Below are 23,520 nucleotides of genomic sequence, written 5' to 3'. Positions count from 1 at the left end.
CTGGTTTATAATCTTGCCTGGAGTCTTTCTGTCTGGAGTTTCCATGTTTTTCATGTGGATGTCTGGGTTTTGTCCTAGTACTCTGACTTTGTCTCCAAGTCCATTCATTGGAAATATGGTGACACTAAATTGCCCTGAGTGTGTGCTTGTTTATGTTAACTGTTTAGGACTCTTTCTAGTATGTCAACGTACTTGAGTAAAGTCTCTGGAAACTCAGAATCACTGTGAGTATCTTCACTAAATGAAGAACAAACATATTTTAACCAAAAAGGATACTTTACCCTGTTCCAACACTCCCTATTGTATTAGTTTGATAAGTTTTACATGAAAAAGAAATCTGGAAAAGAGTTTCTTCTACTTAAAATGTATTTGGTAATTATGTTATTTCGTTTTTTTTAATTTAAGTCTTTAAAATACTTGAACTTGTACATGACTTTATATTTTTGTCCATCTGATTACATCATTTTAAGATATTAAACCAGATGTTATGATAAGTTACAGTATTAAGTACTTATGTATCCTTTTTTATGAAATATTTTTACTCTTGCTTAAGAAATTTCTTAACTTTTGACTTTTACTTTTATCTGTGTTGAAGAAGTGCAACTCTTGAGTACAATTTTCAGGTACCACCGCCTCTGCCATTAAGTTACTTGTAAGGATAATTCTATCAGATACATAAATGTTTAACTATACCTATGAGAAGTTGAGAAATGTAAAACGAAAGAGAAGTTACAAAATGTTCTTATTAATATGTCTATTAGCTAACATTCTGATCAACCTACCTAACCTAAAACTGGAAAAGCCCAGACTTTTTAAAACTGAAATAGTTTGTGTGTAAATATTTAAAACCTGCGCCAGCAGGTGGCTCCAGGTGAAGTGAGCCATCGTCATTATCTCCACGTGTAATACACCAATTGGATTAAAAATACACATTACCGTTCAAGTGAACAAAAGCAAAGACATATATTGCGGTGTGTAATTTATACTACCCTGTCATTCATGTTAGAAGTAAATTACGTCGCTGGATTTGCGTGACATGACACTTTTTGCTCAATTCTGTTACGGAAGTAGCAAATCCCACATTTCGGCAGGCATTGAACGCAGCAGGAATGACGCCTTCTTCAAACCGCCTACCCATGAAAACAGACTTTGCAGAAGAGGCTCCTTATCACTGTACGTTGGGAGCCTGGACGTTTTGATAAGCCCCTCAAAACCGCGAAGGTAAGATGAAATTAATCAAAAACCTGCCACTGTCCTTGCCGGAAAGACAAACATTACATTTCCTGTGAGGTTTCTTGGCGTTGTGTGAGGGGGGGGGCTGGTTTAGAAAAACAAGTCGCATCGAGGTTAGCTGTTAATTATTGCGATGACTATTTTATAGCACAAACTTATGGAACAACCATAGCCCGTATTGTGTTAAAGGCTAACCCTTTTATCCTTTACCCAAATCAGAGCAATAGGGTTAGAAGAAAGGAACCGCATTAGCTAAGCACTGCTCCTTATTGGCCTTGGAATGGAAACATTTCAACAGCTGCCGAAAAAAAACCAACCCATCCCTTCATATCGTTACTAATCCCTGTGCAGCCGGATTTAAGAGAGGCCCCAGCCCGAGCTGAACCTCGACTAAACTGACGTTTTCACCATGAAATACGATTTTTGTGGCACGATGGTTAATAGTTTGGTTGCTAGCGCAGATAACCCCGACCCCAAATCTCGCTGTGAATCTGGATGGATTGTATTACAGCTAACATGCTAGCCGTGGTCATGAAGACGCGAGCGTTGCTGCCTATTTTTAGAAGGATGAGACCATAAGCCCCACGTAAAACCCCACAGTCCAACCACGTCCGATGCGTGAGCTTGGAGTGAGTCGCGTTTTCCACGCACTCACGCTTCTACCAGAGTTGTTTCGGAATCTCACAGGTGTGAATTCGTGGAAGTGACTGACTGCTGTGAACAAGGCTTGCATTGTCGTTTCAGACAGAGAGAAACAATACGTTAGATCAGAGTTTTAAAAAGTACTAACATTATTAATATTTATTATTATCATCCAGAGAGTAAATATGGCCATTTGCGTCTTTAACAAGGCACTTCTGTGCATGAATATTTAACTGAAAGAGATTTACATGTTGAATGTATTTGTCGTCAAAATAATGAATGCTGTTAAGTTTTCTCTTTTCCTTTTTTGTTGGTAAGAGCATAGATCAGGCTTTCTTAGCAGATACCAGTTTCTTTAAGGTCTGATGTACTCCAGAGGATTTTTTTGTTTGTTTGTATTTCTTATTTTTATAACGCATAGAAAAAATATGAGCATTCAAATCATTTGATAGAAATTCAAATTAAACAGAAGATAAAATAAGATTATCTCCATTTTTATGATTTTTGCCTCTAATCTTTTTATTTTATTTTAAACTAACTACATCAAATGACATGTACAGAGTGGAGATCTTGGTGAACGGTAATGAATGAAGTGTAATGATTTACAACATGTCTGTTTTCAGTCTAGTCAGTTGGTGCGTCTCATAAGTGATTTTTGTTTTATTATTTTTATATGTAATTTCTATGACATTTTCAATTGTACACACACACAATGCTTGTTAATTAAAATGGAGAAAAGTTGCTGGATTTTCAAATGAGACTTTTTGGTGTTACTACCCAAAGAAGAATGGTTATCACAAATATTGGCATATGTTTTACATTGCTAATTGTTTTTTTGTAGGGACATGGCCTTGATGAGGTTTCTCCAAGTGTTCTTTAATAAATAATGAAATAAATGCATTTAATTGACTTCAAAAAGACTTTTGTTCCATGCTGCAAGATTTTTTTTCCTCACAATAGAGAACAAGTAAGCGAAGACGAGCCTTGCTTGCATTTTTTTGTAAGCCGGACTTTTTGAGTATATTCTGAAAGAGGTCATTTTATGAAGTGTTATTTAATTGAGATTGGTTCAGAAACGATGCATGTGTTACTGGTCAATATATAGAATGCAGCATAACTAAGCATTATTTTTTGCACCTCTAACATGGATACTGGTTTTTGATCTGCTTAAAAAAAATATGTGCTCATGTTTTATATGAGCACATATAAAACAAATTGTCCCACATGTAAAAGAAAAACAAAACAGACATGCCTGCACAGCTATTTGCCAAGGTAATTTGTTTGTGGAACTGTAACACCTATATGCAAAGTAGCCTTTCTTTTAAATGCATCTCTAGCCCAACTCTCTGGCTTTCTAATTTTACTTCAGTAAGAAGCCCCAAGACAAGTTTGTGGTCAACAGGGCAGTGTTGTCTTAAATAGACAACATGAATGTTTTCTAATGTAAAGCTATTTAAGCGCAAAAAAATTGCAGAATTGGTAGCTTTTATGAAAAATTGTAAAAGCCTCAATTATAAGTTCTGTTGTATATTTTCAAGTTGGAAACTAATATGTATTTTCCTGTAGGTTCCTTGATACATTTTTTTTTTTTACTTTCTTGTAATTTGATGCTGTTAGATTTGCATTGTGTGTTTATGAAGCAGATGCACCAATCAAGTGACCAGAAACCAAAATCATCACCAAGTATTTTTATTGATTGGCTCTCACTGGTGATCGACAGGTCAAATATTAAATAATCAGAATAATTTTTCGCATCCATTAAATGGACAAAGCCTTTTTTCTTTTCTTTTTTTTTTGAGTTGAACAAAAAATGGCTTGAAGGTTATATATTTTAATGGGTAAACGAGGATGATTTTGTCAATTCTGGACTAAATACTACTTCCTCCATAAAACAAGAACAAAAAAAAACGGTGTCACATTGCTTTCTTTGTCATGTATTAAAATTCAAAAGGAAATGGGGGTGTGCAAACATGAAACCTTTAAAGATTCAAGCATTTGCGTAAACTACTTTGTGTTATTTTTCTGATATAACTTGTTGTTTCAAGGTAGTCGGTGTCTAGTTTGGTCTCTGTTCCTCTCTAACCAGTTATTAGCTGCATTGCTTTAGGAGAGATCTACTACTGTAACCCTTTAACAAAACCCTCCTTTAAGATTCTGAACTATCCTTCAGAATAGTTAAGTAGTTGCATCTACTTAACTAGCAGTGGTTAAGTAGATGCAAGTTTTGTTTTGAAACCAGAAAATCTGATAAAGCAGTCTTTCACTCCACAACTCTGTACACACATATTTCTCTTCTGAGGCGAAAGAGGGCGAAAGTGATTACAGATGTGTTAAACAAAATAGTTGTTGCATGTTTATTAGAACAACCTGATATCAGTGGTTAATTCCAAGAAACAACCCCCACCCAAGAAAAACCTCACATACACACAGACCGACAAACACAGATCAGTTGAAGGAGGCTGTTATCTGAACCAACAGAGAGATGTCTGTGCAATGGGGAAAGTGGTGAGAAAGCAAATCTTCACATTCACAAACTGTGTGTGTGTGTGTGTGTGAGTGAGGCGGACGGTGTCAAAAGGGCAAAATGTTGAAAGGCGGGGTTATTGTTGTCACTGTATCCAGCCTGGAAAGCTGTATTGCCGGCCCAAATCATGTCAGGCTCGGAGCGAGCGAGGAAGAGAGAGGGTCGCGCTGGACGAGCTGTGCGGCACAGCAGCCGTTTTAGTGGAAACAATGAGTTGTCTGTAGGCTGTGTGATTCAGCTCTGGAAAACTGTGTCAGTTGACAACGGCTGTTTTGACCAAACACTGACTTGGACAGAAAAGGGGGGGATGGGGGGGATAAATAAATAAAAACAGCTGTGTTTTTGTTTTTAATAGATCTTCTTTAGTCACGTAGTGTAGTCTTTGACCTCTATTGGCATTCAATCACCTTTATAACAGTGTAGTGTTTTTGTTTTAAAATTCCTTTTGCTCTGTGGTCCATGTCTTGCATGGTTTACATATTTTGTCTGCTTCTCCAGTCTACGTGTTGAAACGTCCTTGGGCAAGACATTGACTCTCGTAAATGCCTCGTGTGTGTGTGTGTGTGGGCGTGGGCGTGCGGGCGTGTGTTTGTGAGTGTGTAAATCTGTTACAGAAGCAAGTTGAGAGCACAGATTAAATGGTATTATAGGTTTAACTCTTTCTAATGCAAGTTTGTAAAAACAAAATGTGGCTTTGAAATATCTCCATAATACATGAGAACTGCTAAATTTTTGCCAATGTCTGGTCTTAAGTTTGTGTATAATGTACATGTTTTCTATAAATAATGTAGCTTAAATAATCCATAGGTGTTTGTTTTATAGTAGCAGCAGTGGGAACAGTTGTTGCTTTTCTGCTTTGGATACCAGCTTTCATTTTGAAAGAACGGCATTTCTAATCCAGACCAGATCCTGTTGCTTTTTTTTTTTTTCTTTTTTCTTTAGGTTGTTTACAGATGGCAAAGTGCTCCATTCTTTTCCTCTAATTAGGTTAGAGTTCAAAACAAATTGACATTTTAAAGCTAATGGGCTCATCTGGCTCCAAATGCTTATTTTTTTCCGGATTAAAAAATAATTTTATATTAGCAAGTATGATTGATCCTCTGAACTGAAGCGGCATTTCAGGCTGCTTCTGCAGCACTAATGGCTGTGATCTTTTTATGATTGATCACTGACGAGATGATTTGAGCCGGAGGTTTCCTCCGATGCTTCCTCCGCTATCATTAGAAACACATGTGGCTTTACTGTTGGTCACATGTTGTCCCAGTTTTATTTCTGTTGCGTACAACTACTTTTGGAGTGCAAGGCAAATAGGGCTTTGAGGCTTTTATATCAGTTTGCTGATTGAGTTCATGTCAGTATATGGGATTAAATTCAAATAAATGAGTAGGTGAGCCGGCCTGTTGGCTTTACATAGACTGCTTAGTATGAAAAGTAGATAAGCTGCACATACTTGATGTGTTTAGTACAAAGAGAAAGTGATATCTGGATGCAAGATTGCTAAAGCTTCTTTAGTTCTCTCTTAATAAGGAACTAAAGAAAGGAGTCTCATTCTGAATTGATGACCGGCTTATTGTTTGTCCAGCTCTGTTGTCTAACCTGTTTGAACCCGAACTCGGTATTTTCCCCATCAAGATTTCAAGTTTCGAATAGTAGCTCTCTGCTACACTGCAGCTAGCAGAGCCTGTTGTCAATGCTCAGACTAGTTGGCATGGTCACTGATGACGGCAGATAAGTGTTTTTTCTGCGACGGTAAGTTGTTTCTTTTCAATTAACACATTTAGCAGTGAGTGCATGAGGATGATTGACAGCGCCAAGACCCTCTTCCTGGTTCTGATTGGTTGTTTTAGGTCAGGAACGTTGCATTTTTTCGGATGGTAAACTCTGATACAAGTTTGTGTACTTAAGGGACATTTTGTTAAAAAACAATAAACATTTTGAAGCAGATGAATCTTGTCCTTTATTCAGTTTGTGACTTTTAGGTTATTATTATTCTTATAATACAGACACAACTACAGTTTTTCTTCTAACCAGTGCCGCTTTAAGGTCAGACCTATTTAAATTTTAGTTGATTTTGACTTTAACTTGGAGGACTAGTGTTGTACAATCTGTGTAGTTTGATCAGTGTGTTAAATAAAGAATAATTGCTGGTGATAATAGGTGTGTGAGGAGAACTTGAAATATTAAAATCTGCTTATTTGTCATTGAAGAAGGGTCTCTCTGAGTGCACTCTAATTTCTGTTTGAGTTTAATTTTTAATATAATGAACTGTGGTTATGAAGCTTCATGCAATTAATCTGTGTTTGAGACTCTTCCTTTGGATTGCTGAGTTCCTGCACAGTCCAACAAGTTTTAAAGTTTGGATGAGTCTGGTGTGGTTAAAATGCCAAGTAACACTCTAAAAGTGCCTTTTCTCTAATTGTTTACCAGTGAGATACATTTTCAAAACTCACGTGATTTGAATCTGCATTTATTGAACCTACACTCATTGAACATGGAAGGGATGTAAAAGCTCTTTTATCCCAACCAGATTTATCTAATTTTATCTTTCGAAGCATTTGTTCACAGCTTCTGGTGTTTGTTGATACCTTTTGCAGAGCAACAAAAGTAAAGTTAACAAATCAAGAATCGGTGATATTTAACCTCAGAAGGGTGCTTAAACAGGCTTTACTTTCCCCCATTCACTTGAATCATGCAGGGCTGCTTATTTTTACACAGCACATGTGCCGATCTGGATTCAACTGGAGTGGATTGCAAAAGTGGACCTTTCACAATCGAAACTTATTGCTTTGTATCATTTTATTTAAGGACAGCACAATATTTGAGAGCACAGGAAATCAAACAGACAGTTGAAGGAGACCACACCCTGCTTCCGTCCTCTGTGTTGCCGGAGTCAGATCTGTACTGTGGCTACTTTTTAAGGGCTTGTCACAGGAAAGCACGCTTTGCCGTCTTCCCTGCTTGAGTCTGCTAAATGTTTGAGTTGCTCCCCGCACTCCTTTGAGGATTTGTGTACAAACAGTTTGTGTAAAACAATTGACTAACAGTCTGAGAATGATTCACAGCCCCAACTTCTGCTGCGTTCATAAAAACACATTTTTAAAAAAGAACACCTGTCCAAAATAATGTGCAGAAAAAGTTTCTCTGTGGTTTTAGGTTTTAGATAGTCGTACATGTGTTTAATAATTTTGATCTGGGTGGATGTTTCATGAAAAAATGGAGAGAGTTAATTAATTATAGTCAAGATAACAGTGAGTGGAAAATTCAAAAATGCATGTAAGTTGGTAAAAGTTTTGAGGTATTACAACACATGTAAATGAATCAGCACTTGATGTCATTTCCTCTTTTGGGACGGAGAGTTCTTGTACAATTTAAGAATGTGAAAAAGTTATTTTCAATCTTTGCATATTAAGTGTGATTTATGGAACTCAGAACTTAAAAAAAACCCCAAGATTTTATTTGCATATAAGAGTTAAAACTGAGGACTTCTTTACATAAACATTTAATAGACTAAGATATTGAAAATTTTAATTTAAATTAGATTCATTAAAGCAAAAAAAAAAAAAAATGTATCAAGTGTTGTAGATCTCATAACCTTTAATCAGTTGTGAAAGATTCACTGGGAGCTGAGCTTCATACAAAGTCAAGCTGTGAAGCTGTCAAGAAGAACCTCTGTGTTCCATTGTTCTTGTGGGCACTAAATAATCCACTGCTGCCTAATTATTTCCTGCTGATAGGTCCCTTGTGTGCCATCCTAGTTATATTTTCCGATGTATATAAGCAGCATGCAGCTGAATGTTGTTAGGGGGGTGGTAGTCTATTATACCTCTAAGGCTTTTAAGTGTCTGACATCCTTAAAAGTTTCTGAGAAAGCTGCGGGGGCGTTTTTCTCATCAGTCTGGTTGTTTGGCATCCTTGTTATGGTGCTTGTTGTTGTGTTGAAATGAACAAGTCCTTTATTCTATTAATTAAGTAGCATATTGTTTTGCTATAGGAGTTTAGCTTGTATGTGATTTACTTTCTGGTTTCCTCATTGTATAATACTGGTTTTCTTACTTCATTATGACAAAAGATAAGAACAGAAGTATTGAAATGGTCAAATAAGATGATGATAAGACGTATATTTCCACATGACCTTCAACACAGAGGTGAGGAAAAACAACCAGCTTTAACTTTCTGAACAAAGTTTAGCTTTCGTCAAGCAACGGGTATAAAAGGTGTAGGACAGCAAAAGTAGTTATCCCAGGTTTTGTCTCAGCTTTTAAAGTTGAGAAGAAAACCAAAACAATTAGTTTATCTCATGATAATAAATTCTTATGGGATTATTTGTTTTCCAAGAAACAAACTTTACTAAACTGTGGCAACCATTCTCAAAAATAGCTGGCAAGACATTTTGCATAAAAGGAACTAGATTTTTAGAAATATTTATGCTAATGTTATTGTAAAAATTGTTTTTGGTTTTTGCTTTTTTTAGTGAGAACCTGCTACCTTGAAAAGTTGGGCAAATTACCAATCTATTATTACTAATCAATAAATTAATGGATAATCTTGGGTTATCCATTGCAAGAGCTTTCAGGCGTCCTCTAGGGCTTTTAATCTTAACCTTTACCTTATAGAAATGTGTTTCTCTTTGAGGACATTACTGAGAAGTGTGTAGGTTTTCCTCAGAACTGCTCATCGGATTGACCAGTTGCTTAGAGACACATGTAATAAGATAATGTGTGATCTGTTGCTCAAGTTAAACCACAAGCAGCATGCACTTAAATTAAAGACTTCCATGTGCTCAAGAACTGTTCTTTTTTTTTATTGTAATTTTTTTTAAGAAGCCGTTCTTGGCAAATACTGAGGACACTGTGACCATACAAAACAGGCCTTAACGATGAATGAGTACCAAGTTTCTGCTTTAAACAGGCCCACGGCTAAATTGTTAAAGAATTGCGAGTCAAGGTGTCAGTTAGTTGCAAATGGTGAACTGTAGCTTCAAAGTCTTCTCAGAAAACATTTTATCAGTAGATGTTAGATTTTATCAAACCGGAAATTTGAAGAGAAAAACAGAAAATGTGGACACACGCTTCACTAGTTGCTGGTGACGTGTAACTGAGGAGCAACAAGTCTTTATAGATTTATTTAGCTTAAAATTCCTAAATTTAAAGAAAAATGTGACCTGTCATACAAACAGTCATAGTTTTTTTTTTTTTTTTTTTATCTTCTAAGAACTGGCTTTACATGGTGACTTTACATTTTTCTGAATTTCCTTGGTGACTTCCTCAGCCTTTCTGCAGCGACATATTTTCATTCAATAGCTGTGACTGAGCCACTGTGTAAGTCACAGAAAAATACAGTTAATTTGTAACCATATTGTCTTTCACATAAGCCTGGCTGTCCCAGTTATGTCAATATTGACCTCATATTCTCCACATATGCAGTGTTTGTATGCCAAGTGTAAATGGATATAGGTGAGAGCGTCTGATTTACCTTTTGTTGGTGTGACACAGTACAAAATAAAAAACTGAAAGTGGATACTAGTAAAGAAAAGGCCCAGAGCTCAGAACATGAGGTACAAAGAGAGCAGCTGGCCTATTTGTTTTTAGAACAGGTTCCTGTTGGAAGGATATCATATGTGTCTTTAATTTGACAGAAATTGATGGTTGATTGTCTATGATTATGTCTAAATGTCAGATTCAGATAACCACACAAGAATAAACAAAGGATGGTCTACTAGGTTTGTTTTTTTTTCTTTTTTTTCTGGGTTCAGGACCACGATGCCACCAGAACTTTTCAAATGCTGTGCATCAAATTGGCCTAATCAGGTGGCCGTTTCAAAGAATAGAGCAGGCATTGATCTCAGTTCAGCTCCGTTTTTAGTCATATCTCAAATGGGAAATGGTTTGCAGCAAATGTCAGAAATACAAAAAGCAGATCTCTGAGAAAACTGTTTCTTTGGTGATTACACAAAAACAGTGTTTAAAATAAGTTGCTTTTATTTTAAAATCAAAAAAGCAATAATTATTGCTTCTGAAATACTTGACGTAGTTTGAGTTTTTTTTGTGCAAGACTTAGTTTGACTGACAAAAAATATAGTGCATAAAAGCAAACTTTTATAATGGTATTCTTTTGGCTCAGTGCTAAATTCTCAACATATGTCTTTGTTGTTCTGCTTTTTATGGAGTCACAAGAGTGTTCACCCTTTTCCTGCATTCCATGTGTTTTGTATGAATTGTGTGTCTTTTGCAGACTTGCATTCAAACATGTTAACAAATGTGCTCAAGTTGTGAAAATAAAGGTAAAACGTGGGGAACATCAACTTTTACACCTTAAGTCACATGATTATGGTATATATACCATAGTCATGGATTCCTCTCAGTATGCTTGATCTGATAAATTTCTGGAAGGAGATTTTGGAACACACTACTGTGACTGATGTGCCACTTTGAGCTCAAATTGAGGTCAGGTATTTTAGGAATAAAAGAAGTGGCACTTGTGGCGGAGCAACTCTTGACTTCAGCCATTTTTATTGAACTGTAACGAGGCTGGCCAGTCCCAGTCCATCTACTAAACCTGGGGTGTTTATGTTACTGTCAGATTGACGCATCGTCGCTCTTTAGTGGAATCCTTTCCTGATGATGTCACGAGTGCGGCTTCCTCTCAGCCCCACCAAACCTTAAGCAGTGGAGAATTTATTGGATAAAGTAGCACACTTCTTCTGTTTTTTTTCCAACTAGAAAGTATTCATAATACTTTCTAGTTATTAACATCTTGCAATGTTTCAAACTATGTATTTACAATGATCAAACGTACTTAATATGTTTATATTTATAGTGCCAATTGATTAACTGCTCCAATAGTGTTGATATCCTTACTGCAAGTTTTATAAATCATATTTTAAATCCTAAATAACCTATTAACTTTAAAGTATAAGACATAAGGCTCATGGGACGCTCTGTCCCAATTATGTCAATATCTGATTGATCTCTTTAGACGTTTGCTTTTTTTTTCAGGATTTAAGAAAATCAAGGTTCAAAAAGTTTATTTTCATGAGGACATGAAACATCGTCTTGGACAAAGCAACAAAACTTCATTAAGTTTAGTTGTAGTTTTTTAGTTCATCAAAACTGCATTCAAACTGAGAATATGAACTACCAACAAATTCTATTTTATTTTGACTTTTATTTACGGTATACATGTTGAAATTTCATTGAGAAAATATGTTCTCAGACTCATTCAAAATTATATCAAAATATAAATTTTTTTGTAAAGGAAAAAAAAGGTATTTATATTGTTCTGATCATAAGCTATGGACCTTTATTGTTTGACAACTGATTTAGGTTTTTAAAGCCCTTGTTCATCCAGTTTTTATTCTTCGTGTTTGCTTTGCTCTGAGGGTTGTACCTTGTTGCGATGAGGCTGGGTGGAGGGAAAAACCAGCTATTTCCTTAAGTAGTTTAAGCATCCGGGTCCACGTGAATGATGCCCACTGATGCAAAAAGAACTTAGTAGTCAGTGTAAACATGTTACAATAGAGCTCTTTCTATAGACCTTCCTTTGTGTGCTTTAGTTAAACAGCATATCGGAACATGCAAAAGATGAGCTCTTCAGTGACTCAGTAACATCTTATTTAAAATGCAACACGTTTCCTGGTTGGATTTCCTTCTGTCTGTTCCAGATAGTTTGTCTTTTAGTTTCTTTTTCATTGTAGTGAAGGAATTTTCATTGGCTATGGTGGTACATTGCTCGTAAATAAAAGCTGACGTGTCTTGTGTAACTGAATTCAACAGTACATTATATTAAAATGTTTGGCACCATCTCTCCACCTTTCATAAATTTTTCAATAATAATAATAATATATAAAATTGTATATTTAGCTACAAAGCACAACAATTGTAAATTTGTAGAGCACTATGCCAAAGTATTTTATTTACCCTTTCAAGGTTGTTCATTGGTTCAGAATTGGTCAGAATTGGTTTTCCTATTCATTTGAAGGAGATTATTTCTGCCCAACAGGCGTTAAGCTGATTCACAGACCAAAGGTCGTTCTCACAGCTGACTTGGTGACAACTAATCTATGATGTGGTAACAGTCTGAAGTAATAGATAACCGTCACTCGTGTTCTGTATCTTCATTGAATGCTGTTCACACTTGCTCACATTCCACTGAGTTCAGAGACTCACCTGGACAATTTTTTTTCCCTACACGATACTATGTGATACTATATGCTTTATTTTTCCTCTTTTGGTGGTTATGTAACACATAAGCTGTGCGATGTGACATTACTCTGAATGCAGGTGAAGTTGTAGAAACTAAACCGATGTGACTGAACAGGCCTCGAAGGGGAAACGAGGTGAGATCAGGTGCTTGTGTGCAGTTTGTTCTGCCAACCATCCAGCTTGCCAGTGTGTTTAGCTGCTTTGGGCCTGGCCAGACCCGGCCGTACAGATGCATGTCGGTTGGATCGCTGCCCTTTTGACAGGGGTGGGGCTGCTGATCTAATGCTCAGCTCCAACCTTGCTGGCTTATAGGACCCTTCCACTAGTCGGTTTCAGCCTCATGCTCCCATTGCTGCAGATCAAAGCTCATCTGCAGCTCATCATCACCTCCCCCACAACCACACCCCCCCGCACATGAGCAAAGCACCCCCTGTCTACCACTGACACCGCAGTCTGTAAACAAATGGCTGATATGCAACAGATGTCCTAGTTCATCTCTGTGTCCACAGCTGTTGCCTAGAGTTTGGAGTGGGCCAAACCACACTATAATTTCTTTTTTTTTTCTTTTTTACTTTCTTTTCTTATATTTTGACTAGAGAACTGGGTGATTATGAATCAGAAATCATTTTGTTTACAGGCTGAAGAATTTGCAGACTATATTTTGTTTAAAATCATTTGAAGTAAATAGTTAATGCTGCAGTCTGTAATGGATGTGAACATAATTTATGTTTTCTGGTGATGTCTTGCTGGAGACTTTGTTTCCTGAAGTTTTATAAGAGCTATTTGGGAGGAACTGAAAAGTAAACAGGAAAAATAAATGACATTTCCTGTTTGAAATCATGAAGCTACCTATCTTGTACAAGAGTGGACTTAAAGTACTGAATTAAAGACCTATTTGATAAATACAGCCACCTACTGAAATAAAGCTTAAGATTGAATGTAATGGATTTTTTTTTTTGGTAAAAATTACTTATGATGGAATCGTTTTTAAGTCGATAGGTTTGACCACATTAAACAGAAATGTACATGGTCTGAGTTTTGTGTTGAACCACAAAAGTACACATGCCTGGCATGGTGAGCTGCTAAAGAAAAAAAAAATCAAAGCTTGGTTTTGAAGTCTCTCAGTGCACTCTCATTGTAGACATTTTGTCTGTTTACTGTATTTTACTCCTTCAAGTACTTAAAATTTGCTTGATTTAACACGGGACCTGCGACTTGTAATCTGTACGCTTTGTGCTGACGACCAAATCAACCCACTGTTATCATTGCTTTACTTTATAATGTTTTTTTGTAATAATTTTGAAAGTTTTAATAAAAATAACAAAGTAAAATTATCTGTTTGGGCGTGATTAAAATTAGCTAATAGATTAAATACTAAAAAAGGGAGCTGCAGCCATCATTCATCCAGAAATGTAACAATATGTACCAGATTGTAACAAAAAAGTACAGCAGAATTTGCCAACTTGGCAGCATTGAGAACACAATGTGACTTACTTTGCTGATAAATCTCAAAAGTTGCCCGTTGCTATGATTGAAGACAAATGCACATGATTCAACTGGTCTGCACTGCTCCCAGCCAAAGCTAGTTTGAAAACAAAGTAGTTTTTAAATAGTTACTATCGAGATATAATGTGTATTGCGCCTTATTTTTAAGATATACATTCCCTATGCCTTTTATATGTGGTGTATTGGTTTCCTAATACATTCCTTTGTTTATTCAGTTTCCTCAGATTTCGCAAGAAGATATTGCAGCTCCTGGCATAGCCGTAAATCTTGGCTGACCTCACATTTTGATTTATGTTTCTTCATATAAATGCTTCACAATTCACTTCCTCCTCCAATTCTTTCATTTATTTCTACATTCATTTACAAGCACATCTCAAAAAATGTGAATGTTGCATAAAAGTGTAATATTTCTTTTCAGTCATCTCAGAAAGGGAATCGTGTATTTTACACAGAATCCTAGTAAAATATACCCAGTCTTGTTTCTTGTAACTTTTGTGACTATGGGTAACGGATAATAATCAAAATTCAGTATATTGGAAAATTGGTATATTGTAAAAAGCTGCTAATGGAAACTCATGGTTTCACACCTTATTACTACTACTAATATATTATTTATAATGCCCTTTATATCTTAAGATATAATACATCTACAAAGGTCTCAAAAGCAAACACCAAGCAATTACAATCTATCAAAATTATTAAATATATTAATAAATAGGAGAGTAAAACATATCGAAGAAAGTGAAGCAAAATTTTGGCAAAAAGAAATGTCTTAAAAACAGTCTTTTATTTATTTATTTTTAAATCCAGTCAATGCAACCATTTACCAGAAAACTTTAGAAATTTTTAGAGCACTTCATGCTTCCCTCAGATCTAAACATCCAATTGACCTCGTAATACCAAAAGCAAGTTTTACTTCATTTACATTTATTGCATTACATGAAATAAAATTTGAACAAACAATGAACTGAACAGAAAATGTATCTGGACAGAGTTAACTAAATTTGCACCTAAAGCACACAGGCAGTGTGTTCTTCAATCTGACATTTGGTGAAGACATTAATTGAAATTCAGTGGAAAATGTGGCAGACCACAAAACCATACAGTACAGAGAATCCTAACCCTTCATATTGAAGTACACCCATACTTTAGATCTTTTGGCCTTTGAAAACTCTGGGAACCTTTTACAATCAGGCTTCTTTGACACTGACGCTTTGTCTACCGTGTTTATTTTGGAAATCAGACGGAGCCGACCGATGAAGATGGCTGACGCATGCAGCTCACAAAAGCTCAAGAGCACCACTGCAGATGCAGCCGGGGAACATTGCTAACGCACAGTAGTTTTAGGAGATCGGAATTTCCCAATTTCTACACAAAAATATATTTCTCTATGACCTGTGTCTGACTTCTAATGAACTCAGGAAAATCGCACAAGGGGGCGTTGGCACTGTTAAATGTGTTTAATGAATATGTCAAACTGATTTTGCCTTTCTTCTTTCCAGTATCTGGAATGAAAAAATAGCTGGATTATTTGTTGATATTTACTAGTGAGTTAAAGCTATTACTTTCAATCACTAAAATCTAACATGCACACGTTTGTCCTTCTTTTAGCAGAGCTGCTTTGAAGAAGCTGCTGAGGTGAAGAGAGCCTTCTGTTCCTGAGAGTCCCGGGTGCCTTCCTTCTCTTTCAGATGTCCAGAGGAACCTGGACTCCCTCTGGATAAAGACGCACCATGTGTCAGAACTTCAGATGTCTTGCTACTGCCTCATAGACGGCCGGTCCTCCTATAAACTTTGCCCTCTAATCTGAGGACTTTCCTAATCCTCACCGTTGACCACTGTTCAAGATGAAGAAGGTGGCGGCATGGTCGACAGAAGATGTTTTTGATTGGCTGAGCAAAGAGGGTATGCCAGAGTACACCCATGCCCTCCGTCAGACAGATGGCCCTGCTCTACTCAGGCTCACCAAGGCAGATTTCAAGGTGCCTCCCCTCTCGAGGGTGTCACCTGACGGCGGGGAGCGGCTGTTGGAGCGGATGGAGATCCTCCGGATAGAGACCCACATCGAGGATCATAAAAACGGTCACGCAAACGGGCACGTAGCGGGAATACCCAACGGAACTAGTAAGCCTCAGAGGAATGGCACGCTGGGGAGGAAAGACTTTGAGCAGGAGATGATCCACATTCCTATGCCAACAATAGAACCTACTCGCACCCCATTCCCTACAGAGTGGGGGAAGACAGGCATAGCATTCATCTATGCTGTGGTGTGCTTCGTCACCACCAGTGTCGTCATTTCAGTGGTCCATGAACGAGTTCCTCCGAAGGAGCATACTCCGCCGCTGCCCGATAAGTTCTTCGACCTGTTCGACAGGCGTGAGTGGGCTTTCTTCATCTGCGAGATTAACGGCATGCTGCTGGTGGGCCTGTGGCTGATACAGTGGATGCTTCTCAAGCACAGGTACAGATCATCATGTTGCATCTCAGCAGGTCCTTTATTCCTCTGAAATAGGCCTGCGTCTGTCAAAAGCCCACAGTTTCATGGTGCTTGCACAAAATAAAAACATGGTCTTGTTGCTGTTATTCAAAATATTGTATCTATAAGCCATTATCTGTTGTTTTTGACTTTAGTGCAGTTATATTAGAGTTACTGCAGTCTTTTTTCTTCTGAAAAGAGGAAAGAAATATATATTTTTGCCTTTAAATATAAAAAAGGGAAAACTGACTGTCGGACTTTATTCCTCATTACCTTATTTATGCTGAAATGATAAAAAATGGCTAATTTATATTTAGATAATGTCCTTTATCTTTGTTTTACCACCAGTTACTGATTATTATTATTTTTTTGTAACTGACCCATTACTGACACAAAAATGTGCAATGTCAGTATTTTTTTGACCTGTTGATCCATTTAAATCAAATCTTGAAACTGGACTTAAACTGAGTCGGGGTTTTTTTTAGATTCCAAACAATGCTTTGGCACTAAATACATAACAGATCATAGAGTTGGTGAGACATCTTAAATCCTGTAGATTTTTGGATTGGAGATCAGATTTTATGTGTCTTTGTATCAATGCAAAAGTCAAATAAAAATCTGTGAAATAATCCTTTATTGGAAGCCAGGCTTATATATGTTTTTTCATAACTGCAACATACAAATGATGGCGCCCAACTTAGTAAATGTTTCCTAAATGTTCAGAATATGTTGGAAAACCTGTGAATTTTAAAATGGAAAAGTTTGAAATGTTGGGATTTTTACCTGCTTATAGAATTCATAGTTTGAAAACACTATTACATTGAAGAGAGGAATGTGTGTGGGTTTCCATATTATGATTCTTCACATTTTTCCCTGTAGGAAATATTTTGAGTCAGCCCAGTTTGTCCTTTTTTGTAAAGATGTAGTTAAAGGACATGAACCTTTGTTGCAGTTTTGCAGTTGTAACTTCAGTACCTTTAATACTGGCATGTGTCTGTTCTCAGCTATGTTAGACTTGATTGTGATAATTTTTCTTTTCTTTTTCTTCACAGATCAATTGTAGGCAGGAGGTTCTTCTTCATTGTAGGAACACTCTATCTCTACCGATGTATTACAATGTATATCACTACTCTTCCGGTTCCCGGGATGCACTTTAAATGCTCACCAAAGGTAGAATATTTGTTTTGTGTCTGACATTAAAAGTAAATGGCTTTAGCAAATGAAAGAAAAAAATATTTTAGAAACATTTGTTCACGCTTTCCTTTAAACATTTCTAAGCTATGCCCAGCTTCGGTGGCATAGACCTTTGAGCTGTTGCTTCACGAGGTTTTATTTTTATAACAGGTTTAATTGCTCCTACATACCCGTATGGGTACCTGTTTGCTTGACTGCACATATTTCCTGTTTTAAAGAGTATTATTTACATAACACCTTGGAGCAATGTTCATACCTTTGAACCCTGTCACCTTTTGTCTCGTTACATCTATAAACTGCTGGTTTTTTACTGAAATTTCATGGAGAAGATAAACAAAAGCAGTGCATAACTGTGAAACTTTGGTTATATTTATTTTTTTTATCAAGTAAAAAGCTTAAAATTGAGGTGTGCATTTATTTTTAGGGTTGTGGCCTCTAGCTAGAGGTCTTTTGGTGTAGATACATCTGTAGACTAAATCTCGTTCCTATTCTTCTGTGCAAAATGGCTCAAACTCTTGTCAGATTGGATGGAGAACAATTTCAGGGTTTCCTACCTATTGTCAATTGAATTTATGTCTTCACACATGCTCTTATCTAAACGCCCAGGCTGTCTTTTTAAATTTTATCGATCAGATTAAAGGGAACTGAATACAGGTCAGGTCAGGTGACGATTTTTTTTTGTTCTAAAATTAACATAGGAAGCCATGTATCAATTCGTTCGGCTTCATAGTTGTGCAGTATTTTGTGTTGGTTTATTAGATACAATCCCATTTAAAACAGTGGTATGTGATTGTAACATGGAGAAATATAAAAAATACTAACACGAAAATACTTTTCTAAGGAACCGTAGAATGTTGCTATGAAATGAGAAAAAAAGTTTTCTTAAGACGCATTTACTTTACATGGTCATGTTAAATATGAGTTTAAAGCATCGTCTATTTGGGACGAGGAACATGAAACTAAAGTGGAAATGCTGCTAAGGTTCAGTTCCTGGTTAAGGATGAAGATTTGAAGCAGATGTTTTATCTCTGAAATCAAATGCTTCCTTTATAGCTCATAGTTTTCTGCTTTTAAGAAGATTGTGCAATTTTGCTCTTTATAGAAGATGTTAGGAGGTCAATTCCAAGAGAAAAAAAAAATTACTCATTTTTGTCCGGCAACGTTTTAAGTGCAGCATTAACTTGATTTTTTTCATCTGAGTTTTGTTTTGATTGGATTATGTTGTAAGAAATAACATCTATTGCAAGGGCTCATGTAGGAGAACCCCGCAGCTCTTACTGAAAAATGTGTTTTTGAAATTGAGATGTTGTCATTTAACCCACAGAAAGTGAAATCAAACATCCTTCTTTTCAACTGTTACTGTATGTCTTCATAGTTTTTTTCTGTTTGTTGTTTTTCTCTGGGAGTAACATTCTATTGTGTGACTTTGTGTGTTTCAGCTTCTCGGGAACTGGGAGGCACAGATGAGGAGAATAATGAAAATGATTGCCGGCGGGGGCCTCTCCATCACAGGCTCCCACACCATGTGTGGAGATTATCTATATAGCGGCCACACTGTCATGTTGACGCTCACGTTCCTCTTCATCAAGGAGTGTAAGCTGCTTTGTGTCTTATGTATTTGTCAGGACTGATGAGATGGAGGACATTTAGCTTCTCATTCATCTTTGACCTCTGTGTACTTGTATACAGCTTGTTTTAGAACTACTTTATCACAATCTAGCTGTCGGACTTCTTTGTGTTTTAAATATTTTTGCACATGAAGTTTAATAGGCTGGTGTTTGTCCTTTTTTTTTTTTTTTTATAAAGTATTTTCACTGACACAAGTGATGCTCATGGTTTCAATTTGACTTTGCTTTAGCAACAGATTTCACGAGGAAGTGTAGATGTAGCAAAGATGGAGAGGAAATGTTGCGCCACCAACATACTCTCCTTGCAAATTGGTTTCAGTGTGTTAGGACTGCACTTTTTCTGTAACCACACAGCTGTCACACTTTGTTGTTCCTCATCAGGCTTTTTTCAGTGTGCAATGCTGTGGGGGTTTGGGCCGCTCAGTTTCTTTACTTCAATCCGTCTTTGTGAAAGAAAGCTTCAGCATTTGAAGCTTCTTGATATTTTAGTTAGATTATCATGTTTCATGTGGTGTTGAACGCCGTCCTTTTTTCACTTTTACAGGTTTTATTGAAAGGAGGTCAAGTACTTGTTTAGCACGTAGCACGTGTGTCCATAAATCTAGTTGATGCAGTGCTGACATCTAGTGGTTAAAAAGTAGAACAACTTTTAAGTCATGTTGCCATTGTTGTCGTGTTGTACAAGCTGAACTTTTGGCATAATTTGAGCCATAAAAGAAAAAAAAGAAGCATTTTATACTCTTTAGTAGGTAAAACAAAAGGAACAAACAAGGAAAATATATCCACTTACACACAAATGTGTACAGTAGTATACATACCGTAAGAACAATTAATAATAGTATTAGTATTCCATTGCTGAATAAAATTCCACATCTTTGTGCGTTTGATCCGTGTCTCTTTCAGATTCCCCCAGGCGCTTTTGGTTGTACCACTGGACCTGCCTGGCACTGAGTGCCATTGGGATTTTCTGCATCCTCCTGGCCCACGACCACTACACTGTGGACGTGGTCGTGGCATACTTCATCACTACCCGCCTCTTCTGGTGGTACCACACAATAGCCAACCAGCAGGTGGGTTCACAGGGTAACTCCTGATCAGTTTGAGTTGGCCGTGATGAGCCTTCGAACCTTTTTACCACAGTTTGAAATTTTACTGCTGATGTTTTTTTTTACAAAACCGCAGTATATTTCTGATTTGTCATTCACAGACATAAATGTATGTTTTTAGTGTTATGTGACAGACCAATACGAGAGAGTGTGCAGCTGTAAATCTCTAATACTCGCAATAAAATTTAATGCAACACAACTCAACTTCCAGAAGATGGAAAGTGTGTGAAATTTCATGTTGTTCAGTGAAGGTTGAGAAGTTTGTTAGAGACCAGAGCGCTCTCTGTCAGACCTACGCTGTAATAGTTTATGTCAAACAGCTGAGGAAGAGTTAAACTGTGACATAAAGGCTAATTTGTCAAAAATCAAATCCACATAAGAGATTATGTGACTCGTGTTTGTGTGTTTCAGTCGCTGAAGGAGACGTCACCGAGCAACCTGTTGTCACGGGTGTGGTGGTACAAACTCTTCCAGTATTTCGAAGAGAACGTGAACGGCACAGTTCCTCGGAATTACCAGCTGCCCCTCGCATTGCGGACGATGCGCTGGAACCGTGGCGTGAAGTTCAGCCGACTGGACACGCAGTGACCCCAGTGGAGCTGAAGCATGCGAGGACTGTGACTTAAACAAGTGCTATGTTTTTTTTTGTTGTTTTTTTGTTGTTTTTTTTAATTTGTGGAAGATGGCACTGTTCCATGTAGAGCTGTCCTTTTCACCCTTGCTAACAGGAGTCTCTCGGTCTAAATGGGTAGCACTGTGACCGTGTAGACATTTTGTTTTTCCTTCCGTTGTCCCTTTTTCATTTCTGCAAGTTTTTGTAAGCACACTAATTTATTTGGTTTTACTTCAGTGGGAATGGGTCACAATCATTTCTGCTAGTATTAGCGGATGTATCATTTTAATAAACTTGTAAAGCTCAATTTTTTTCCCTCAGCACAAAAACATCAACAGTTTTCTGTTTCTAGACTTCTAGTCCAGTCAGCGTCAAATGGATGCTTATTTGAGAACCAAAATGCCATAAGTTTTACTTTCTTTTTTTTATAGCCGCTTGCTTTTGGTAAACTCTCCTTGCTGAAATGAATCAAAGGTGCAGATGATATTTTTTCTAAATATGTCAAACTTTATTTTTCAATAGGAAAATGATCTCCAGCTAAAAAAAAAACTTTTTTAGATTTTTATCTTTTTCAAGTTGAATAGTGGATGGATAGAGCGTAAGAGTTTCATGCGGTATAACATAAACCCAGTGCCTTCCTCAGCCTGATTGTCAAACAGTTTAACTACAACATGTATTGTTGTCCTAACCCCCGTCGCGGTCCCCTGACCCCTCTCCCCCGTAACTGCAAGTCCTGTTCTTATGAATGTATAAAAACCAGATGACGCTTAGCCTTGTCAGAAGATTGATCTTCCCAAATATAAGTGCAGTGATTTCAGTATTCTGATGCTTTACCACATCCGTTTAACAGAAGAAAAAAAGACTGTTAATTGTATTTTAAGTTTAGAACGGGTCTTCTGCGTTTGTTTTTACCAGTCAGTCTTGAACCAGCAGGAGCCTAGTTCAAAAGCCGGATCACAGATGCTAATTTTAACTTTCTTTCTCAGACAAGCATATCTGAAAATCACCACTTCCTAATAGGCCATCCGATGACAGATGATCTCCCAGGTGCCAGAGATAAGAGTTGTTGTCCTGGATCCGGACATGTCTTGTGTGTCCTTGCAGCTGAGCCCCTCCTTCGCTCCCCAGTCAGAGTCTCAGTTTCAAAGCAGATCATTGATGTGCAGAAGCCGAACGCTTTTAAAGCAACGCGAAACAATGAAGCTTCGAGAAAAATTTCTAAATGTATCCATGTAAATTTTGAGCTTAGTTTATTTGCATCTCTTTTTTTTTTCAAGCTGCTCTCCTTCAGTTTGTGCATCAACAATCCTCTGGAGTTAATTTGTGGGGAACAATCTTAAATTGCTGCTGCATAGAACTGATCATTTATTTAATCATAAATGTCTAATGTGTTGTTTTTTTTCCTGAATGTGAAAATGTGTCCATATCCATCCAAATCATGTATTGTTGTTTATTTTTCTTTGCTTAACAGACTGAATTGTTAAAGTATTAAGTTTTTCTTAACTTTAATTTCAAATTTTATTCGGTAGCTTTCATGACAAAGATGTGCACTAATCTTTAGATGAGGCAAATATTCAAATGAGTACGAATAACGATTTGTACCAGTTCTTGTTGAAGAAAATGCCCCTTGTTTTTAAAAGTGAAACCAGCAGGAGTATTATCGTTTCAGAGTCCAAATCATTTCACATTTATTGAGAAGATTCTCTCAGCTCTTAAAGAGAACCAGCGCCTTCACTGCTAACCCCCTCACATAGCCATACTTTTAACTTCAGATGCCATTTAATCCAAACAGCTCCCCGATTTAGGTTGAATGTCTTGACTAAGATGAAAGCTATATTTAATTTGCCAGTCATGTTTTTGTTCTTTCATGTTTTTGTCTCAAAGAAAAGTTAGTTGTTTGCATTTTTTTTCTTCTCACCCACTTTATATAATTATTATTTTTTTGTGTAAGCCACATATTTGTAAAATATGTTAAGGTAAAGGAATCTACTTGGAATGTTTTTGAATAAAACATTTTACAATAAAGTATTTGTTTTATTATCAGCGTACTGTCAGTTTGTTACATGACTTTTTTGGTTGCTGTTTTGAAATGGATTTAATTGAAATTAGTTTGAAAAACAAAAGCGAATGTGGCTTTGTCACAAAAGATAGTCAATGTATAACTTGACTGTCTTTACATTAAATAATTGTTTCTGGGGGATAAAGTACAAATGCTGAACAATTTCTGCTTTTCTTGTTTTTCAGGATTGACAGTTTCATCTAGTGTAGACGTACCAAAACATGAGGTGAGCCAACACATTTCTACTCTTGTATACATAATTCAGAGTATAATGTATAATTATAATAAATTTTCCAAAGGCCAAATTATGTCCTAGACATTTACTGGTTTCCATTTTG

The 23,520-nt window shown here is 36.8% G+C and overlaps 1 protein-coding gene across 2 annotated transcripts; it reads left to right on the top strand.

Annotated features, from left to right (window-relative positions):
• The first annotated feature begins 1,118 nt into the window (after positions 1–1,118).
• Positions 1,119–23,161, top strand: sgms1 (sphingomyelin synthase 1). 2 transcript variants are annotated; one of them, XM_023327955.1, is made up of 6 exons: positions 1,119–1,221; positions 15,718–16,567; positions 17,635–17,752; positions 19,216–19,369; positions 20,308–20,474; positions 20,922–23,161. In XM_023327955.1, the coding sequence occupies exons 2-6, from the start codon at positions 15,954–15,956 to the stop codon at positions 21,096–21,098; spliced, it is 1,230 nt and encodes a 409-aa protein (XP_023183723.1). In that variant the 5' UTR covers positions 1,119–1,221; positions 15,718–15,953; the 3' UTR covers positions 21,099–23,161. The 2 variants fall into 2 exon arrangements, with proteins under 2 accessions (XP_023183723.1, XP_005804950.1); XM_005804893.2 differs by having other exon boundaries at positions 1,121–1,221; positions 15,721–16,567.
• Positions 23,162–23,520: the final 359 nt, after the last annotated feature.

This window comes from Xiphophorus maculatus, chromosome 22 (assembly GCF_002775205.1).
Source record: "Xiphophorus maculatus strain JP 163 A chromosome 22, X_maculatus-5.0-male, whole genome shotgun sequence".
Classification (NCBI taxonomy): Eukaryota; Metazoa; Chordata; class Actinopteri; order Cyprinodontiformes; family Poeciliidae; genus Xiphophorus; species Xiphophorus maculatus.
Note: the sequence above shows the minus strand (reverse complement) of the source record. Positions and strands in the feature narration are given on the sequence as shown.

Excerpts from the sequence above, each read along its gene's own strand:
- sgms1 (XM_023327955.1), top strand. The coding sequence starts at position 15,954 with ATGAAGAAGGTGGCGGCATGGTCGACAGAAGATGTTTTTGATTGGCTG. Across the intron at positions 16,568-17,634 it reads TGGATGCTTCTCAAGCACAG|ATCAATTGTAGGCAGGAGGT; the intron begins GTACAGATCATC and ends TTTTCTTCACAG. Across the intron at positions 20,475-20,921 it reads ACACAATAGCCAACCAGCAG|TCGCTGAAGGAGACGTCACC; the intron begins GTGGGTTCACAG and ends TGTGTGTTTCAG.